General features: G+C 39.5%; 1 protein-coding gene across 1 annotated transcript; it reads right to left on the bottom strand.

Moving 5' to 3' along the window:
- Positions 1 to 283: 283 nt before the first annotated feature.
- Positions 284 to 15,024, bottom strand: CYP26C1 (cytochrome P450 family 26 subfamily C member 1). The gene is made up of 7 exons (XM_075841008.1): positions 14,952 to 15,024; positions 13,988 to 14,388; positions 12,881 to 13,105; positions 12,061 to 12,336; positions 8,675 to 8,830; positions 4,564 to 5,139; positions 284 to 3,457 (listed from the first exon to the last, which is right to left on the bottom strand). The coding sequence occupies exons 2-7, from the start codon at positions 14,192 to 14,194 to the stop codon at positions 3,086 to 3,088; spliced, it is 1,812 nt and encodes a 603-aa protein (XP_075697123.1). The 5' UTR covers positions 14,195 to 14,388; positions 14,952 to 15,024; the 3' UTR covers positions 284 to 3,085.
- Between the last annotated feature and the right edge of the window lie 949 nt (positions 15,025 to 15,973).

Raw genomic sequence — 15,973 nt, 5'->3', positions numbered from 1 at the left:
ACTTTTGCAAGCCTCATTTGCATAAATACAAAAATGGTCATAACTTGGCCAAAAATGCTCGTTTTTTAAAAATAAAAACGTTACTGTAATCTACATTGCAGCGCCTATCTGCTGCAATAGCAGATAGGGGTTGCAAAATCTGGTGACAGAGCCTCTTTAAGAATAGAAATCAAGAAAAATTCACCTATTTTAATATAGGGACTATGCGACGTAAACATGAAGCCGGTATTTGCAGGATATCTTACAAATAATGTTATATCTAGACCCACACACACTGCGGACACCTCCAAAACTTTTATTTCCTTCTAAAATCAGTGCATTTCCAGCAAATCAAGGCACAATAGTTGGCATGCATTGTCATCCCCAAAATGTCTCCAATTAGCTGCCCATAGACATTAGAGGGAAGAGGACCGTTTTATAGACAACCAGTCATATGAAAGCCAAGTTATTAAGTTGATAACACCCAGAATACCCCAGACTGTATCATCCGCTGACGTAAGTCTACGGTGCCCTACACCAAAGAGTATGGGCAAACTACGAAGGTAGGAAAGGTATCCAGTATTGGCCAGCAAGCACAAAAATAGTTCAGTCTCTGATGAATGGTGAAAACATTTGTTTGTTAAATTTTAGAGTAAAAGTTTCATCCAGTTGAGTTCAAATCATGAGTTAGATCACACTTTTATCTAATGTCTTTGGACAACTGTATACAGACATGACTACAGTAGCACCCAGACGGCAGTGTTTTCATTATCTGGGTTTTTTCTATGTATTGACGTGTAACATAGGAATGCATGATTGATATTCATAGGTAGTTATGAGCATTAATTAAATTTCTTAATACATACATTATAAAATTATTACCACTGCTGTAAGAGATTTGCTATTTTGGTGCCATGCAAGTCATCCAACACCAACAAAATATGCAGTTGTATATTGTTCTAGCTCTCCATGCCAAAGCAAATACTACATTTCCAAACAAGGCTTTAGTTTTTGTTTTGTCTTGTTTTTATACAAAGTTATTTCATATGTGAAAATAGTATTTGCATTCATAATTAGTGTGATATATGTGCATGTAATAAGCTTACAATCAGCAAGCACATCAGTTATATACAATGTATACTGCATGACTATGGCTGGAAGAATTTAGTATACTTTAGTTTGGAAATATTTTGTAATGCAATGAATATCAGAATTCCCTCATATCCTGTTATTATTTGAATCGTCCCCTTAAGGAAAGTTCCAATTATTGTTATTTTCCAAAAATGTGAGTGACTTACAAGATGTAAGTGTAAAATGTGAAATTCTCTTGCAGTCAATGGTATACGTGAAAGAAAGGTGGCCCCCATGCAAAGATTGAAATGGGCCCCCCATTATGGTGCCAGATTAACCCAAGCACCTAGTGTTTGTTTCCAACTCCACGCTCTTCTCATGACTCCTTGGTCACTTCCATATTCGCTTGTTTGCTGAAAATGCAGTTCCTCTGGAGAGAGAAGTCCTTCACAGGTCTCACCACCCAGGACAATATGATAGGGATAGGACCAACCGACCTTACTCCAAGGGACCCATAGCCTCTATTGGATCAACGCCTTTGCCTGCAGCATTGCTATAAGAGGAGACCACAGTAATAACACTAGACTAGTTAATTGTTTTTCTGCAATTTCGTAAAATATTCTTTTTGGGTCACCAAAATTGACCTACACTCCCAGATTTATTAAATTCAATTGTTCACAATTATAGACCCAATTACTGTTCTCCATTTATAGCATGATCATTACTTCTGCTAGTCATCAAGCTATCGACATTAGATAGAAATCTGCCGTCAGATATTACCAGCCGAACAACTGCAGATTTGCCTTATATTCCCAAATACTTCTTAGACAATATACAGCCAAATATCATCATGACAACAAGTGACGAAAGCATGTTCTATTATAACATCTGACTTTCTTCAAAAACCCATCCATGCAATAAACTTACAGTTGATTATAGGACGACATTTTTTGGACACGGCACATTAAGTTTTAAATAGATTATCCGTCTAGGGCTGGCATTGGGAGTGAAGAGACGTGACAAGAAAGTGACTGACTTTTGGCATGTATAGCTGGCTGAGGTACCTATTAGCCAAGTTTAGACTCCGTGTTATATATGTGGGAACCAAATGGTTAATTAGTCCAACATACTTCTTAAAAAAGTGAAGCCATTGCATCTTTCTGTCAAATACAGCACTATTCTAGCCCATGGGCTGTGCTCATTTTTATTCAAGTGAATAAGGCTGAGATGCAATACCAGACACAACCTATGTATAGGAGTAGCGCTGTTTCTTTAAGAAAGCAGCCATGGTGTTCTAATCTCATGAAACCCCTTTAGGTTGGTCGGTTGGATATTTTATCCCTTTGTGTTGATTGGTCTGAAAATCAAACTCTGTATGTTGGGCTGTTGACCACATATGACTACCACCATTGGTCTAGATTGTTTAACATGTTGGAGAATTAATTTCTTTCTTTTTCACTACAAATCGGCAAGGATCACAACCTTGCGATGATGGCAGCACCACTGGTGGGAGATGGCTCATCATGCATAGGTGTTGGAGTAATACCCTCATCATTCACGGCTAGCCTTATGTAATTCAATATCCAACTAATATGGTATCCACCATATCTTGAAGCAGATCTTCTAGATCTGTTGTTTTGCCTGTTGGGTCGAAAATACCCCAATTATGGTGGATGAGAAGACATTTCTAAGTAGACATGTTTGTAAAGCAAACTTTATACAGTTCAGAAAGGTCTTATACAAGATCAATACAAATGGTAAAATACTAGCATTAGATTAGTGTGTTTTATGAAGATACCTCTTTATATTTCAAGCTGAAATACCCAGAATTCAAATGTCCGAAATGTTCTTCTTTTTACAGCTCAATATCACCCACATCTCTTAATAGCTAATTACATATAAATATTACATTATAAATAATATAATCTCTTGAACCTACATTACAGATAGTACAGACACCCTGCCTGGAATTCCGAACAAAATAATTTAGGATAAGTGTTAGGAGCATTGATGGTTGTTCGGATCGATGGAGCGATCATACTTTCTCAGACGCTGTGTCATTGTCACTAGAACTTAAAAATCGGAAGATGAGCTGCAGTCCATCTACGGGGTGCACTATAGGGACAGTTTGCATTTTAGGGAAGTTTGGTGTAGCTAATTCCCATTTAGCAGTGCCCACAAGATCTATGGCGAGGATTTTCAGTATGACTTGTGCAAGTTCTTTTCCAATACAGCTACGCACGCCGCCACCAAATGGAATATAATTGAATCTGCTGGCTTTTCCATCATCTCTTTCTGCAAGGAACCGATCGGGATCAAAAGAGTCAGCGTTCTGATAAATGGCCGCGGTTTCATGAGTATCTCTAATACTGTACATAACACTCCAACCTTTGGGGATTTGGTAACCCTGCAAGGTATAACATTTAAAAAATCAATACATTTAAAGCAAGGAAAAACAATTGCATAAAATCACTGGAAAAAAATGACAAAAACAATGTTTCACAAAGGTAAGTAAATATGTATCATTCTGGTAAGTAAATATGTATCATTCTGGTAAGTAAATATGTATCATTCTCTCATTCCGTCAACAGCAGTCTCTCTGGTTGAAAATAATCTACGATTCTCTTTTTAACCAAAAGGGGGAGATGAAGGAACATCCTTGTGATGAGGACATTCCTTGAGATTCATGGGATTCCAAGACCTGAGGTTAGTATCAGTACAGTTAGTTTCTTGGTCGCATTGCTGTATATTTAGCAATTCCAAAAGTAGTGGCAATTCCCACAACACAAGAGTGTGGCTGGTATACGATATGATATATAAGGAAGGGTAGAGCAAGGAATGCTACATATACATAAGGATGTATCATAGACACAATTAAGCTATTCAAGAGTCCCCCTAATTGCTTCAGGATCTCCGTTAATTCTGTACAAGTTGCTGAGTTGACCTAAGCGTCAGGTCATCTTCCGCTCAAGTGCCAGATTTATGACGGACTTTGGCATCCTTATGTCACACCAAATGAAACACTTGTTCTTTTGAGGGACTTTTTTTTGGCTGGATTTAAGGTACGCTTGTCATTGGTTAAAGCAATAACATGTACTGCAGTTGTAAATGATGACATATTGTCAGTATGGTCTGTAGAAGGTTATATTCCAACTATGTGTTCACCCTGCCCAGTAATGACCTTGTATATTTCAGATGATTATACATTTTGACATTAATTTGATCTCATGATACACTATTAAGCGAACTGCTCTTATATGGTTTAAATGTGGTAACATCTATGGGGAACCTTAAGACCCTGAGGGTTCATACTTTCGACACACATGTACATAGGGAATTGGCTTATATATTTATAGAGCACCAGCTCACATAGAACCATACATTAAGCCCTGCTTGCTGAATATCTGTTTCATACAAACATGCTACAATAAAGCACTGAACATGTCCATAGAGAACCAACTTGTACTCCATTTCCCCTGAGATGTAACCTGGAAAGTAAAAGTTCATACTCACATCCAGTTCAAAGGTCTGCAACGCCGTTCTGTAGCCTCCAGAGACAGGTGGGAGAAGTCGCAGAACTTCCTTCACTACACAATCCAAATAGTGAAGTCCCTTCAGTTTCTCCAAACTCAGGTTCAGCTGACAACGACATTCACATGTGAAGCCATCCTGTTCTTCTGGAAACTTGGTAGAACCCAACTGGTCAGGTGAGTCCTTCTTGTATAGTTCATTATTACAGGGGTGCTCCCATTGCATGCCATCTTGGGATCTTTTCCTTAAAATGTGTTCTCTTTCATTTCTGTCTGCTAAGATGAGTTTTGTCTGCTCCCATATCTGTTTCACGTGTCCTTCTGAACCTAGGAGGACAGATGAATGGCAACCTGCGATCAAACACTCCTCTTCTGCACAATTGTTATTGGGATTGTCTGAAGAATGGAGACACTGGCATTGCTTGATTAACCCGTGTGACGCCAGTTCCTGTCTGAGCTTGGATATGGCAGATGGGTGTTTGAGTAAGAGAAGTATGAGCGAGGTGCTGGCACTAGCGGTTGTGAAGAAGGCAGCGAACATAAGCTCAATGGCTGATTCCTGTGTAGTGAGACAACAACAATTAATGTCATCCTAGAAGCTGATATTCACAAATACTGAACACTTCTGGGTTCTTTACTATACCTGCTGAATAAAATGGAGCTATATAAACAGAAGATAATAACAATAATAAAGCCAGCTACATAAAGACTGCCGCCATAAGGGTATGTTCACACAGGAATTTTGAGGCAGACTTTGACCTGCCTGCACTTTCTTTTGCCGTGGTTTTTCGTGGTGTTTTTCAGCCGCGACCATTGAGCAACGCAGGCAAAAACCGCAGCGAAAAAAAGATTTCTTAGCCTCTCATTGATTTCAATAAGAGGTCTGATACAGAACCGCGGGAAGAAAGCGCATGAAATCAATGGGCGGCGATTTCAGTCGTTTATTGGCGCGGCTTCCAACGCGGTCTCTGCATCTAAAAAAAAGCGCCCAAAAAAAAACCACTACGTGAACTATGCCTAAAAGTCATCATTATGTGTCACAGTCAATGGAAAATAATACTGTCGTTTGACAGTATTGCATGGTCCAAATGACATGAAAGTTGTGTCAGGAATCTAAGCACACAACTATAAAAGACATATAGAAGCGTAACTATAGGGGTGCAGAGGATGCAGTCAAATCTAGGGCCTGATGGGGTCTACAGGCCATTCTGATACATAAGGGAATACCAGTGTTTATTATCACTGTACTATGACACCATGTACATTTTCTTTCAGGTTTATCACTATGTGTGTTACCCCTGTGCTGTGACATCACTTTATTAATTTTATATTATAATAACTTTACAGTGTACCGTGACATCACTATTTGTAATTTTTATGCTGTTATTTTTTATTGTGAACTCTTTATTGTGGCATCACTGCCTTGATATCCACTGTACTATTATATCACTGTGTTTGTTATGCACGTACTGTGACATCACCGTTTTGGTCATTGTCTCTGTACTGTGACATCACTGGGGCAGATTAACTATTCTAATTAAGCCAGAATTCTGGTGCATGTGCCGTGCACCACATATATTAACAATTTTAGACACTTTTTGCACCTTGTTTGACAAGGGGGCATGGCCTAGACAAATGGGGTGTGTCTAACAGAAAGGGGCGTGGGTTAAAATGCACCATGGTTTAAAATTTGACATGTAAAACTGGCATAAACTAAGCCAACCAAGAGGAGGTATAACTAAGAGAAAGTGTCTCACATGTCTAGCTAGATGCGCAAAATTACTCCTACAGCGTGCACCACTATGATCAATTTGGCGCATCTTTCTGACTACCTTGTCTAAGAACACTGTCTAAATCCTAGACCGTATTAGTAAATCTGCCTCACTTATTATCACTATGCTGTGACCTCACCATGTTTATTATCACTGTGGTGAGATATCATTGTGTGCATTATCCAGGCTATGTGACATCACTATAAGAATTATTTCTGTGCATTGACATCATTGCATTTTCAGGGATGTAAGTATATAATATAGAGGTTAGTTACAGCTGGTGCCTGAGGTGGCCCAATGGTTCCTCTATTACATAAGAGGAGACCAGTTATATGAATTGCATCTGCATATAAAATTGGGTAGCCCTGTTATAGATTTTGTCTCGGGGACCAGGAACTTCAAGCTACGTCTCTGCTGATATAGCAATAGCGTGGTAAAATCTCCTCTTTTTTTACCTCTATTGCAAGTTTAATGAATTATGTGGCGGCATCCACAGTTTTACGATAGGGCTACACAGCGACTTTGTTTGTGTGACATAAGGATGTGGCAATGCAATATCGCCAGTCATGATTGTGAATGTAGTCACGTTACGACAGTCGCAAAATAAAAATCCAAACTCGGTTGGTTCTTGCCCGCAGATCGCAAGTCTCTCGTGACTTTACATAGATTGTAATGTAAGTCACGTGAAACTTTCCTGTGACATCTCAGCAATTTATATTTTTTGGGACTGTCGCATAGTCCAAATCGCGTGCGACTGGCAACCAAATCGCATTCTGGCAACCAAATAGTAATGCAAAAGTTACAGACTAATCACAAAAATTTTTTATTCAGTCGCTCGTCAATGTTTGCAAAGTTGCCATGTAACCCTAGTCTTTCCTGGGTAAGGTGACTGCTAATATCTCCTAAGTGAAAGTCCTTGTAAATCCAATGCGGCAGGAACTATGAAATTGAAAATGCTGTGAATTTGACATCTGCACATTTCACTATAATTTATACATGCAAATTTCATCTGAATTTATTTTAAACTATATACTACAAGTTCCCACTGCAGCTGTTATTTACTCCTCCAAAGGAATTTGAGAAATACGTTTAACATATTTTAAGACTTCATACAACTATAAATATAAGAGAAAATACAATGAAAAGCTAGGGGCGTAGCGAAGGGGGGCTCCCTGGGGGATTTGTGTCCCGGATATTGACTGCCGACAAGCCAATCTGCCTTGTACATAGTAATTAAATACAGGACTAGGGTACCAAACTGAATTTTTGCCCTAGTTAAAGAAAAGTCTAGCTGCGCCTCTGGTAAAGCTTTAAATAGATAGTAATTAGAAGATTAATATGTTCTATGTGTTGTATTACTATATCTTGGCACTAGCTTTACTTATTTTATACCTGTTATTTATATATAGAACCAAGATATTCTGCAGCGCCGCACATGGTATGTACAGCAGGTCCTCTTTCCAATTGGGCTTGCAATCCCTTTTCTTACATGCGCATTCACATACTAGCACTAGTATATTTTTAGAGTGTAGGCGGAAACCGGAGTCCTCATCACGAGTAAATTGAAAAAATAGTTTTTGAGTCCAGAATCAAATCCATTTTTCACTTTATTCACCTAGTGCCTCCCCTGCCTGTATGGTAATGTAAATTAAAGGGAACCTGTCACCAGCATTTCTCCTATTAAACCAGCGACACCTGCTGGTAGTGGGTGAAAAATCATTTCTATATAACCTATAATTGTCTTCTTAGTCGGCTCTGTAGCTTTAGTATTCAGTTTTTTAGTGTTCCCACGCCATATGCGAATGAGCACAAGAGTCAAATCTTTGTTTGAAAAGAGTCATATCTTCATTCCTCAAGTCTTTCCGAGTTGACTCCGCCTCCTTACTTCTGATTGACAGCTCCTCGCCTTCACCCAGCCCGCAAATCCCGCGCTTGTGCATTGATGTCCTCTTCTGGTGTGTGCACACAAAGGGACACCGGATTATTACGATAAAAAGCGCAAAATGTTTGCAGACCGTTATTTAGAGTCGGAGGAGGAGTTTAGGAGACGGGATAACGGCAATGAACTTTTTATAGCAGCGGCCAGTGAGGGATAAGTAAAGTTCTATAGGTGAAACGCTGGTGACAGGTTCCCTTTATGACTCTCCTCTCAGTGATATAAAAAAATGAATTTAAAGGGTCGGTTGCTTTTTCTTCTAGACTACTCGGATATTATTTATATGCAAGTGGTGTGTTATTTCATGTATTTGTTGTGACCTTTGGATATGTTCCATGTTTATAGTAATGAGAGAACATTTTGACGCAGTATTGTGATTGCTGTACCTTTAACTCTTGCATGTTTAGCTCTTTGCCATTCTCCTTTGCGCTGTCTATCAAATAGTCCAGAGCATCTTCACATACTTCAGGATCTCTACTTGAGATTTTATCTCTAATAGCATCTTCCATGTATTGATGCAAAGTGTCCCGTGCTTTTATGCCCTATGGGAATACAAAATCCGTCAGCACTGAACAAGAACTAACAATATAAGTTCATATACATATAGATGGATGTATGTATAGCAAAGATATAGATAGATAATGAGAGTCTATATATCACTGTCAGTGGCTGCCACGATCTTGAAATAATCAAAGCACTCTAGCATAAGAGCCTCACCATGCTCTTCATTCAACAGTATCTGTCCATTGATGCAAGTTTGTGCACAGAGAAATAACTTTTTCCAGGCTCAAACATGTATGAACTAATACTCACAGTACCAACTTTATACGTTAACCCTCCTATGGAACTTTTTTTGAATGTTTGAAACATGTTTAAAATGATTCCATCTGAGAACGCTGAGTCCTTCACCTCAAACCTTCTCACCCCTGAAACGTGTTTAACAGAATACAAAGGATCCATTGGAGGGTTTCATGTACAAAGCTGTTAATGTGACTATGACTTCATACATGTTTGAGCCAGGAGTAAGGTATAACCCTGTGCACAAACTTTGGTTTGTAGATAGACATGTTATTAAAGGGAAAAAAATACATCTAAATCTTATGCAGCTTGAAAGTCTATTTTTCCTGTAAGGCATGATGCACACGACCACATTGGTTTTGCGGTCCGCAAAACTACGGGGAAGTTGCGGTCCATCGGACCGCAAAAAACCCTTGTTGTGCATCTGTCTGTCTTTAGGACTCCCGGATCCACAACAATTCAGCGGTATTGGTGAATCCGCAAATCCGGACCGTAAAAGGAAGTTTTTGCGGTTCCCACATCAATTTTCAGCGGTCAGAAAATCCCTTTAACAACCGTCTTTCCTCTTCCTGGCTTATTAGGGTGCAGTAACACACAGCAGATTTTGTTGCAGAAATTTTCTGAAGTCCCTTCTACAGCAAGTTTATGGATTTCTGCAAATTCCATTCAGATGAAAGGAACTGCTTTTCAGTGGCAGAAAATTTCTGCAACAAAATTTGCCACGTGTGACTGCCCTTTTAGGGCTTGTCCACACGTAGCGGAATTGCTGCATATTTTCCGTCCGGAATAGCGCAGCGGAATACAGTAGCAGCAAAATGGGGGAAATTTAACAAATCTCATCCACATGCGTAAATATTCCGGGCAGATAATGAACCTGCAGTGCGTATTTTTTCATACCGCAACATGTCAATTCCTGCTGCAGAATTAGACTGAATTGCTGCGTTTTCATAGGAGATGTCTCCATCTCCCAGCATTGTGAAAAATGCAGCACAATACGCACCATTTTCTGCAGTCAAAAATGCAGGAAATGGTGTGTTTTTGCCACTGCGGAAAGTCTAATACTTTCAACAGAATTGCTGCAGAAATTCCGTTACGTGTGGACAAGCCCTTAGGCTGGGTTCTGACGGGTTGGATACGCTGTGCAAAGGTACACAATGTATCAAACTTAAAACCCACATGGAATTCCAGTCGGAAAACTGCTCTAAATTGTGGTTCATATTTTCAGGCGGAAAAAAGTTAATACTTACCCAACCAGCGTTGTCTTAGTGATGCCTCCCTCTGTTCTGAGTGCAGCCTATGATTGGATACTGAAGTCACATGGGATGAAATGTTATCCCAGGGGGCCGGGCTTCGCTCAGAACAGAGGAACGTGTTGCTATGACAACACTCGGGAAGGAAGTATTTGCTTTTTTATTAATTTTAACCTAAAAAAAAAGGTTTATTTTTTTTCAGATTTGCAATTTTTTCAGAGGAATCGCAGCGTATTTTGACATGCTGTGGGTTTTAAAAAGCACACCGTAGGTCAATAAATGTTTTCCCTGCAGGTTTTTTTCTGCAGCATGTGATTTGTTCAAATTCCATCCACTTTGCTGCTACTGTAAAAGCTGCAAAATGTTCGCATAAAGTTACGTTGCAGAAATTCTGCAGTGTTTACGCTATGTGGGAACCCGGCCTAATAAAGTGCAAGGAAACGTGTAGTGGATTTCAGTCTGCATGGATTTGTAGTTCCATAGTCTGAAAATCTCAGGCCACTTAATTGTAGCAAGATTATCTTTAAGAATCATGCCATAATTCCTGCTGCTGCTAAGGTTGTTTCATCGCTTCTAGTAGTACAATACAACCAACATTGTGCCCTCGTAAAGATAATAGTCTCATCTATGATGCCAAGATTATTGAATTCTATTAAATCATACAATTGATTGTAAACTTGTGTTTCTATCTGAGGAATGTGTGAATACGTAATGTGAGGCCCATTGACCATACTGTTTGTAGATTTCTACTGAATGATGAAGCAGGTACAAATGTATTGACCTGATTTACTGTTTATTGGGTTTAGTTGTTGTTTTTGCTTCTGTAAGTGACGTAAGAATACCAGGATGGGTCAGAAATATCAGGGAGTCATTAAGAGTCTGCTTTGAAGAGTCCCTGGAGCTGTTCATTGTCTTGCACTCAGTTGGACAGTTTGTTGCAAGACAATGTTTTCACTCTTCTGTGTTTTCACCCTCACCGCTGATCTTACTGAACAATTACATAGCATGCCTGTTTGCTAAATGAGCAGCTGAACGACAGCACTAGAACAGCCTTTTCCGGACACTCGAATTACTATAGCGCACACGGCCTGTCCCATTCAGCATATGATTTATAGACCTTGATCCAGGCCGCTTGCTCTGTTTATGTCCATAAATTATTTTTGTACAATATAGGGTGCCGGTCATTATGTATAGTCCATTCATGGGGCATCACTGGCTTGTGGCGTGGTGACATTTATTGCAGTACATGTTGAGAGGCAGCAGCCCCAGCAGTCCTAAGAGGATGCTATCTGGCTAGAAGTCATATGTGTCTTGCCTTCATTGCATATCTATTCCCAGTTACTTTGTAAGTAAGCTACCGAGGGGGATGCTCTTTGTATAAAAGGCACATTGTAACTGAAAGGAAGCTTAGTTGTAGATAGTAGAACCAGGACACAAATCATGACATTCCCTTGTAGATTGTAAGCCCTCGCGGGCAGGGTCCTCTCTCCTTCTGTACCGGTCTGTCATTCATTAAGCTCATGTTTATTGTGCTTGTTGTTTTTTTGTCTCATGTTCTGTACTTAAACCCTTTTTCATATGTACAGTGCCCTGGAATTAATTGAGCTTTAAAATAAATAATAATATTGACCTAGCCCGAAAACATGGCAGTGAAGGCAGAGGAAAGGTAAACTGTAAGAATCAGCATGCATGATCTGGATGTGTACCTGATATGCAGTACATACCTTGCGGAGACCACTGAATGGGATATCTAAGGGAAGAGAGAAGAGATTCTCCACTAGTTGCTCAAAGACTCGGGCCAGCTCCTTAAACTGCTTCTCCCCCAGGCTAAGTCCTAGCAAGATGCGAGCAGCAATCCGGAAAGTAAGAGCTTTGGCAGAAGTGAACATAGAGATGGAGCCAGGCTCCCTGCACCAGCCATGCAACTCCCAGCTCACAGCCTCCTGGATACGAGGGATGTAGCTCTCCAGCGCTGGATGACTGAACACCTTGGCCATAATCTAGAAGCAAGGTAGGTGACCATTAAAAGAAAATACTGTAATTCCTATAGGAGACACGTCTATATCAATTCTATCACACATTGGGGCTCATGTATCAATCTGATGTGGGCAAAAACTGCCCCAAATATGTGAGGAACTGAAAGGCTCAAAAAGTACAAACATTTTATAAAATTATTACTGCACTAAAAAACCTACAACAGGCCAGACCTGTCATTTCAGGGTCCCTCAGAATCAGCTAAACTTCAGTGTCCTGCAACATTCTCATTAATATTCACAGCAACATATAGACTATATATAAAAATGATGCTATTGATACATAATCCCCAGTACATTTATCCATTGACATGAATACAATGACTTCACATTTATTCTGGCCATACAGAGGCTTAGAATCATTAGAAGATACATGAAGATAAATTAACTGTTACTTAACTGTATGGTCAGTGAATGTTCATGAGGCTCTTTACACAAACTATCACAAATCAGTACAGACAACACAATCCACCTAAACTCGTAACAGTGATGACTTTTAGTTGTTACTCACTTTTCTCTTGTGTCTATGGAGTTCTCCTATGGAGTTGACCAGAGTATTGGAGCCCAGGATGATCTGAGTGCTCTGTGGCCACTGTGTACTAACCAGGTGATGTTCTCCTAACAAGATCTTACGGACATTTTCTGCTCCAGTCACACGGATCAATGGTTTTCCCAGCAGATGAGTTTTAAAAATGTTCCCATACTTTTCCCTTCTGGAGCTGTGGAAGTTTGAGCCCTGGAGTGGCCATAAGAAGTCATGGTGAGAAAAGAGAATATCTCAGCACCTGTTATCAAGCTCTGGAAATTCAAATCACTGCTCAAAACTTTATTTCTATTACTAATATCTGCATGCATCTCTTGTAGCAATACATATGGTATACGGGCAGGTGATGTATACACAATTTATTTAGTAATGCTGCAGAAGATCTGTGGATTTCCAACAGTTTGTTTGGGACTACAACTCCCAGCTTGACACAGCCTAATTATACACACTCTCAAACATTTTTTATCACTTTATATTTAAATTAAAAAAACAATTATGTTCTAAAAAAAATAACAAGTTTATAGTATTAACAATTATCATAAAATAAATCCCTGAATAACCTGGGCACCCCAATGTCAGTCTTCAGCTATGCAGCAGCTAGAAAGATATTTTGGTATTTGTGTTCCCACAATTGCTAAAAAAAAAAAAACAACAACACTGGGAATTTCTAGTTATAGCAGTGTAAATCCTTCAATTATTTAGCAGTAGAAGACAAATTTACTGGGAGTGGGAGATAATCTACCACTAGAAAAGCTCTCCTGCTGCTTGTGGTTCCACAACTACTAAAATAAACTCTTAAAATGAATAAGCATGACTAGTTATAGAACTATCCATTACTGACAGTGGAATATCAAACTGTGGCTCTCCTGCAAAGGATATGTTGGTATTCTTGTTTTTCACAGTTGCTAAAAGTTAAACGTAGTCTTATAATATTAATGGATGGACATTGCAAAAGAGTAAATCTGCTACTAAAGGATACATTTGCTTAAACAACACGTGAATCCAATATATTAATAGATATATTCCTTAATAGAAACCCATGAATAAGTATACAATGCATACGTGTATTCTTACCTGTACAAGCCAGTGAAGAGTTTCTCCAAAAAATGGCCATCCCATAGACCCCTTGGGTAGAGGTAAATTGCTGCTTCGGTCTCTAGTACTGTGCCATCTCAGAGACCATAACTGGTGAGATACGGCCAGGAGTAGAACCAGGGACAGGACTGATGTAAAAGCTGCTTCCAAGAATGACATATAATTGAGGTCTGTAGTGAGGAACATCTCGTTGTCTCCAGGAGGTAGGAGGCTTCAGCTTGGTTCTTCTAATGCAATTAGTGTCACCTCCAACTGTACAGTGACTACCAGCTCTGGAGAGTCAGACTCACTCACTGAAAATGGATTAATTGACACTGGGAGGCGTGTTACTTTTCTGAGATGTTTAACACTTTGATTAATCCATGAAGATCTCCCTAGCTCTTAAATGCAAGAGAAGAAACAATTCAGTAAACATGAAGGAGACCTCATCTCTTCAGACTGCCTAAAAAAACCTCCAACATCAAACAAAGAAAAAAAATAAAAAAAGATGTTCTCTAGGTGATTTAAGATCTCCCCCTCCTTGAATGAGTTATTTTTAGTCTTGAAAGGAATAAATAGTGAGCACTGGAGACCCAGCTATGCTGATTATAAGGCTAAAATTGCAGCTTTCACATTATTATTATATATTTGGTATGCTATAGAGGGTGATCTATTTAGGTGTCCCTGTCCCCCCCCCTTTCCCATCTCAACAAAAAAAAAGCTTAGCCAAGATTTATTTCTGAAGATAAGGGGCATAGCTGCAGGCTACACATCTATAGTGCAATTTCCACATTAATACTACCCTGCTGCTTCCTTATTCCTGCCCAGAACTACAAGAAGAAAAATGTATCCACACAACAGATACATTTACAACAACTTCATAAACTTTACTAACAGGTGTTATAAAAAAAAAAAAAAAGCTACAAAGCTTCTTCTACAGGATATGAAGATAGGAAATACTCACCAGCAGGTCTATGCAGCAGCGAGAGTAGAAGAACTGATTGATGTCTTGAAGGGGGTCTAGTCTATCACTCCTTAGGACAGAGCTGAGCCTGCCTCCTAGCTAGATTTATATACATATTGGCTTATAATATGTTCCACCTTCAGGGTCTGACGTGCCTTCCTGCATATGTAAGTAGCTGGGAGCATTGCTATGATTGGGCACTTGCAAGTATTGATTGTAAGGAATGTGTAGACTTGGCCAGAAGCTAGAGAGAGAGACATCTCTGTGCCCTGTGTAGGACCAGGGTACCAGTGCCTGGTGGTAGCCTCTAGCTGCAGATTATACACTATCATTATGTGGATGATAGTTTCCTTTGATAGGCTACAAATGGAGTATATTTATTGTAAACCGAGTCATTTATCTCCTGGTGACAGGTACACAGGGCAGGTTATCAGTGAGTGTTTACTCTAGATAACAGCACATATCATTTCACTTTTAGGCTGTTGTAGTATAAAGATGACTGATAGCTTCCTATTATCTTCTATTGAACTAGATGTTGTGCCCATCAGTCATTGAATAAAACAATTAGTGCTCACACCTCATCAGAGATAAAGAAACACTTCTACACCGGGTGTATAGTTACTACAGGGTGTAAGACTCCGCTCACATCTAGAAAGTTACCTAGATGTCATATAAATTGGGGCTTGCTACTGGGGTGTGAGTACTATGGTGCTGGCTGTACTGGAAACACCTGCTGTAGTGGGAGCTGCTGGTAAACGAGTTATAAAATGCTGTGGCTATTGAAGAGCAATAGAGCCCTTTACTTAAGCGCCATAAAATACTGTGGACAAGCCCAGCACCTAGGGATACACTGGCCAGCCCCGGGTCTGGTTCTACCAGGCAATGATTTGGATGGGTGTTAGATGTTTGGGATTATAAAATATCCCGTAGTGAACTGTGTATATATAGTGATGTAGAGCATTTATATACAGAGAATACACCCTGTGTATAAACAGGAAAAATAAATACAAAATAATAATACA

Source organism: Rhinoderma darwinii, chromosome 11 (assembly GCF_050947455.1).
Source record: "Rhinoderma darwinii isolate aRhiDar2 chromosome 11, aRhiDar2.hap1, whole genome shotgun sequence".
NCBI classification, from domain to species: Eukaryota; Metazoa; Chordata; class Amphibia; order Anura; family Rhinodermatidae; genus Rhinoderma; species Rhinoderma darwinii.
The sequence above is the reverse complement of the archived record's forward strand: the minus strand, read 5'-3'. Positions and strand labels throughout refer to the sequence as shown.

What these genes read in the sequence shown, in the direction of transcription:
- CYP26C1 (XM_075841008.1), bottom strand. Translation starts at nt 14,194, where the DNA reads ATGTTCCTCACTACAGACCTCAATTATATGTCATTCTTGGAAGCAGCT. An exon ending in CATTCAGTGGTCTCCGCAAG is followed by an intron (nt 8,831 to 12,060) that starts GTATGTACTGCA and finishes GTATTCCCATAG; the next exon opens with GGCATAAAAGCACGGGACAC. An exon ending in TGCAGACCTTTGAACTGGAT is followed by an intron (nt 3,458 to 4,563) that starts GTGAGTATGAAC and finishes TATACCTTGCAG; the next exon opens with GGTTACCAAATCCCCAAAGG.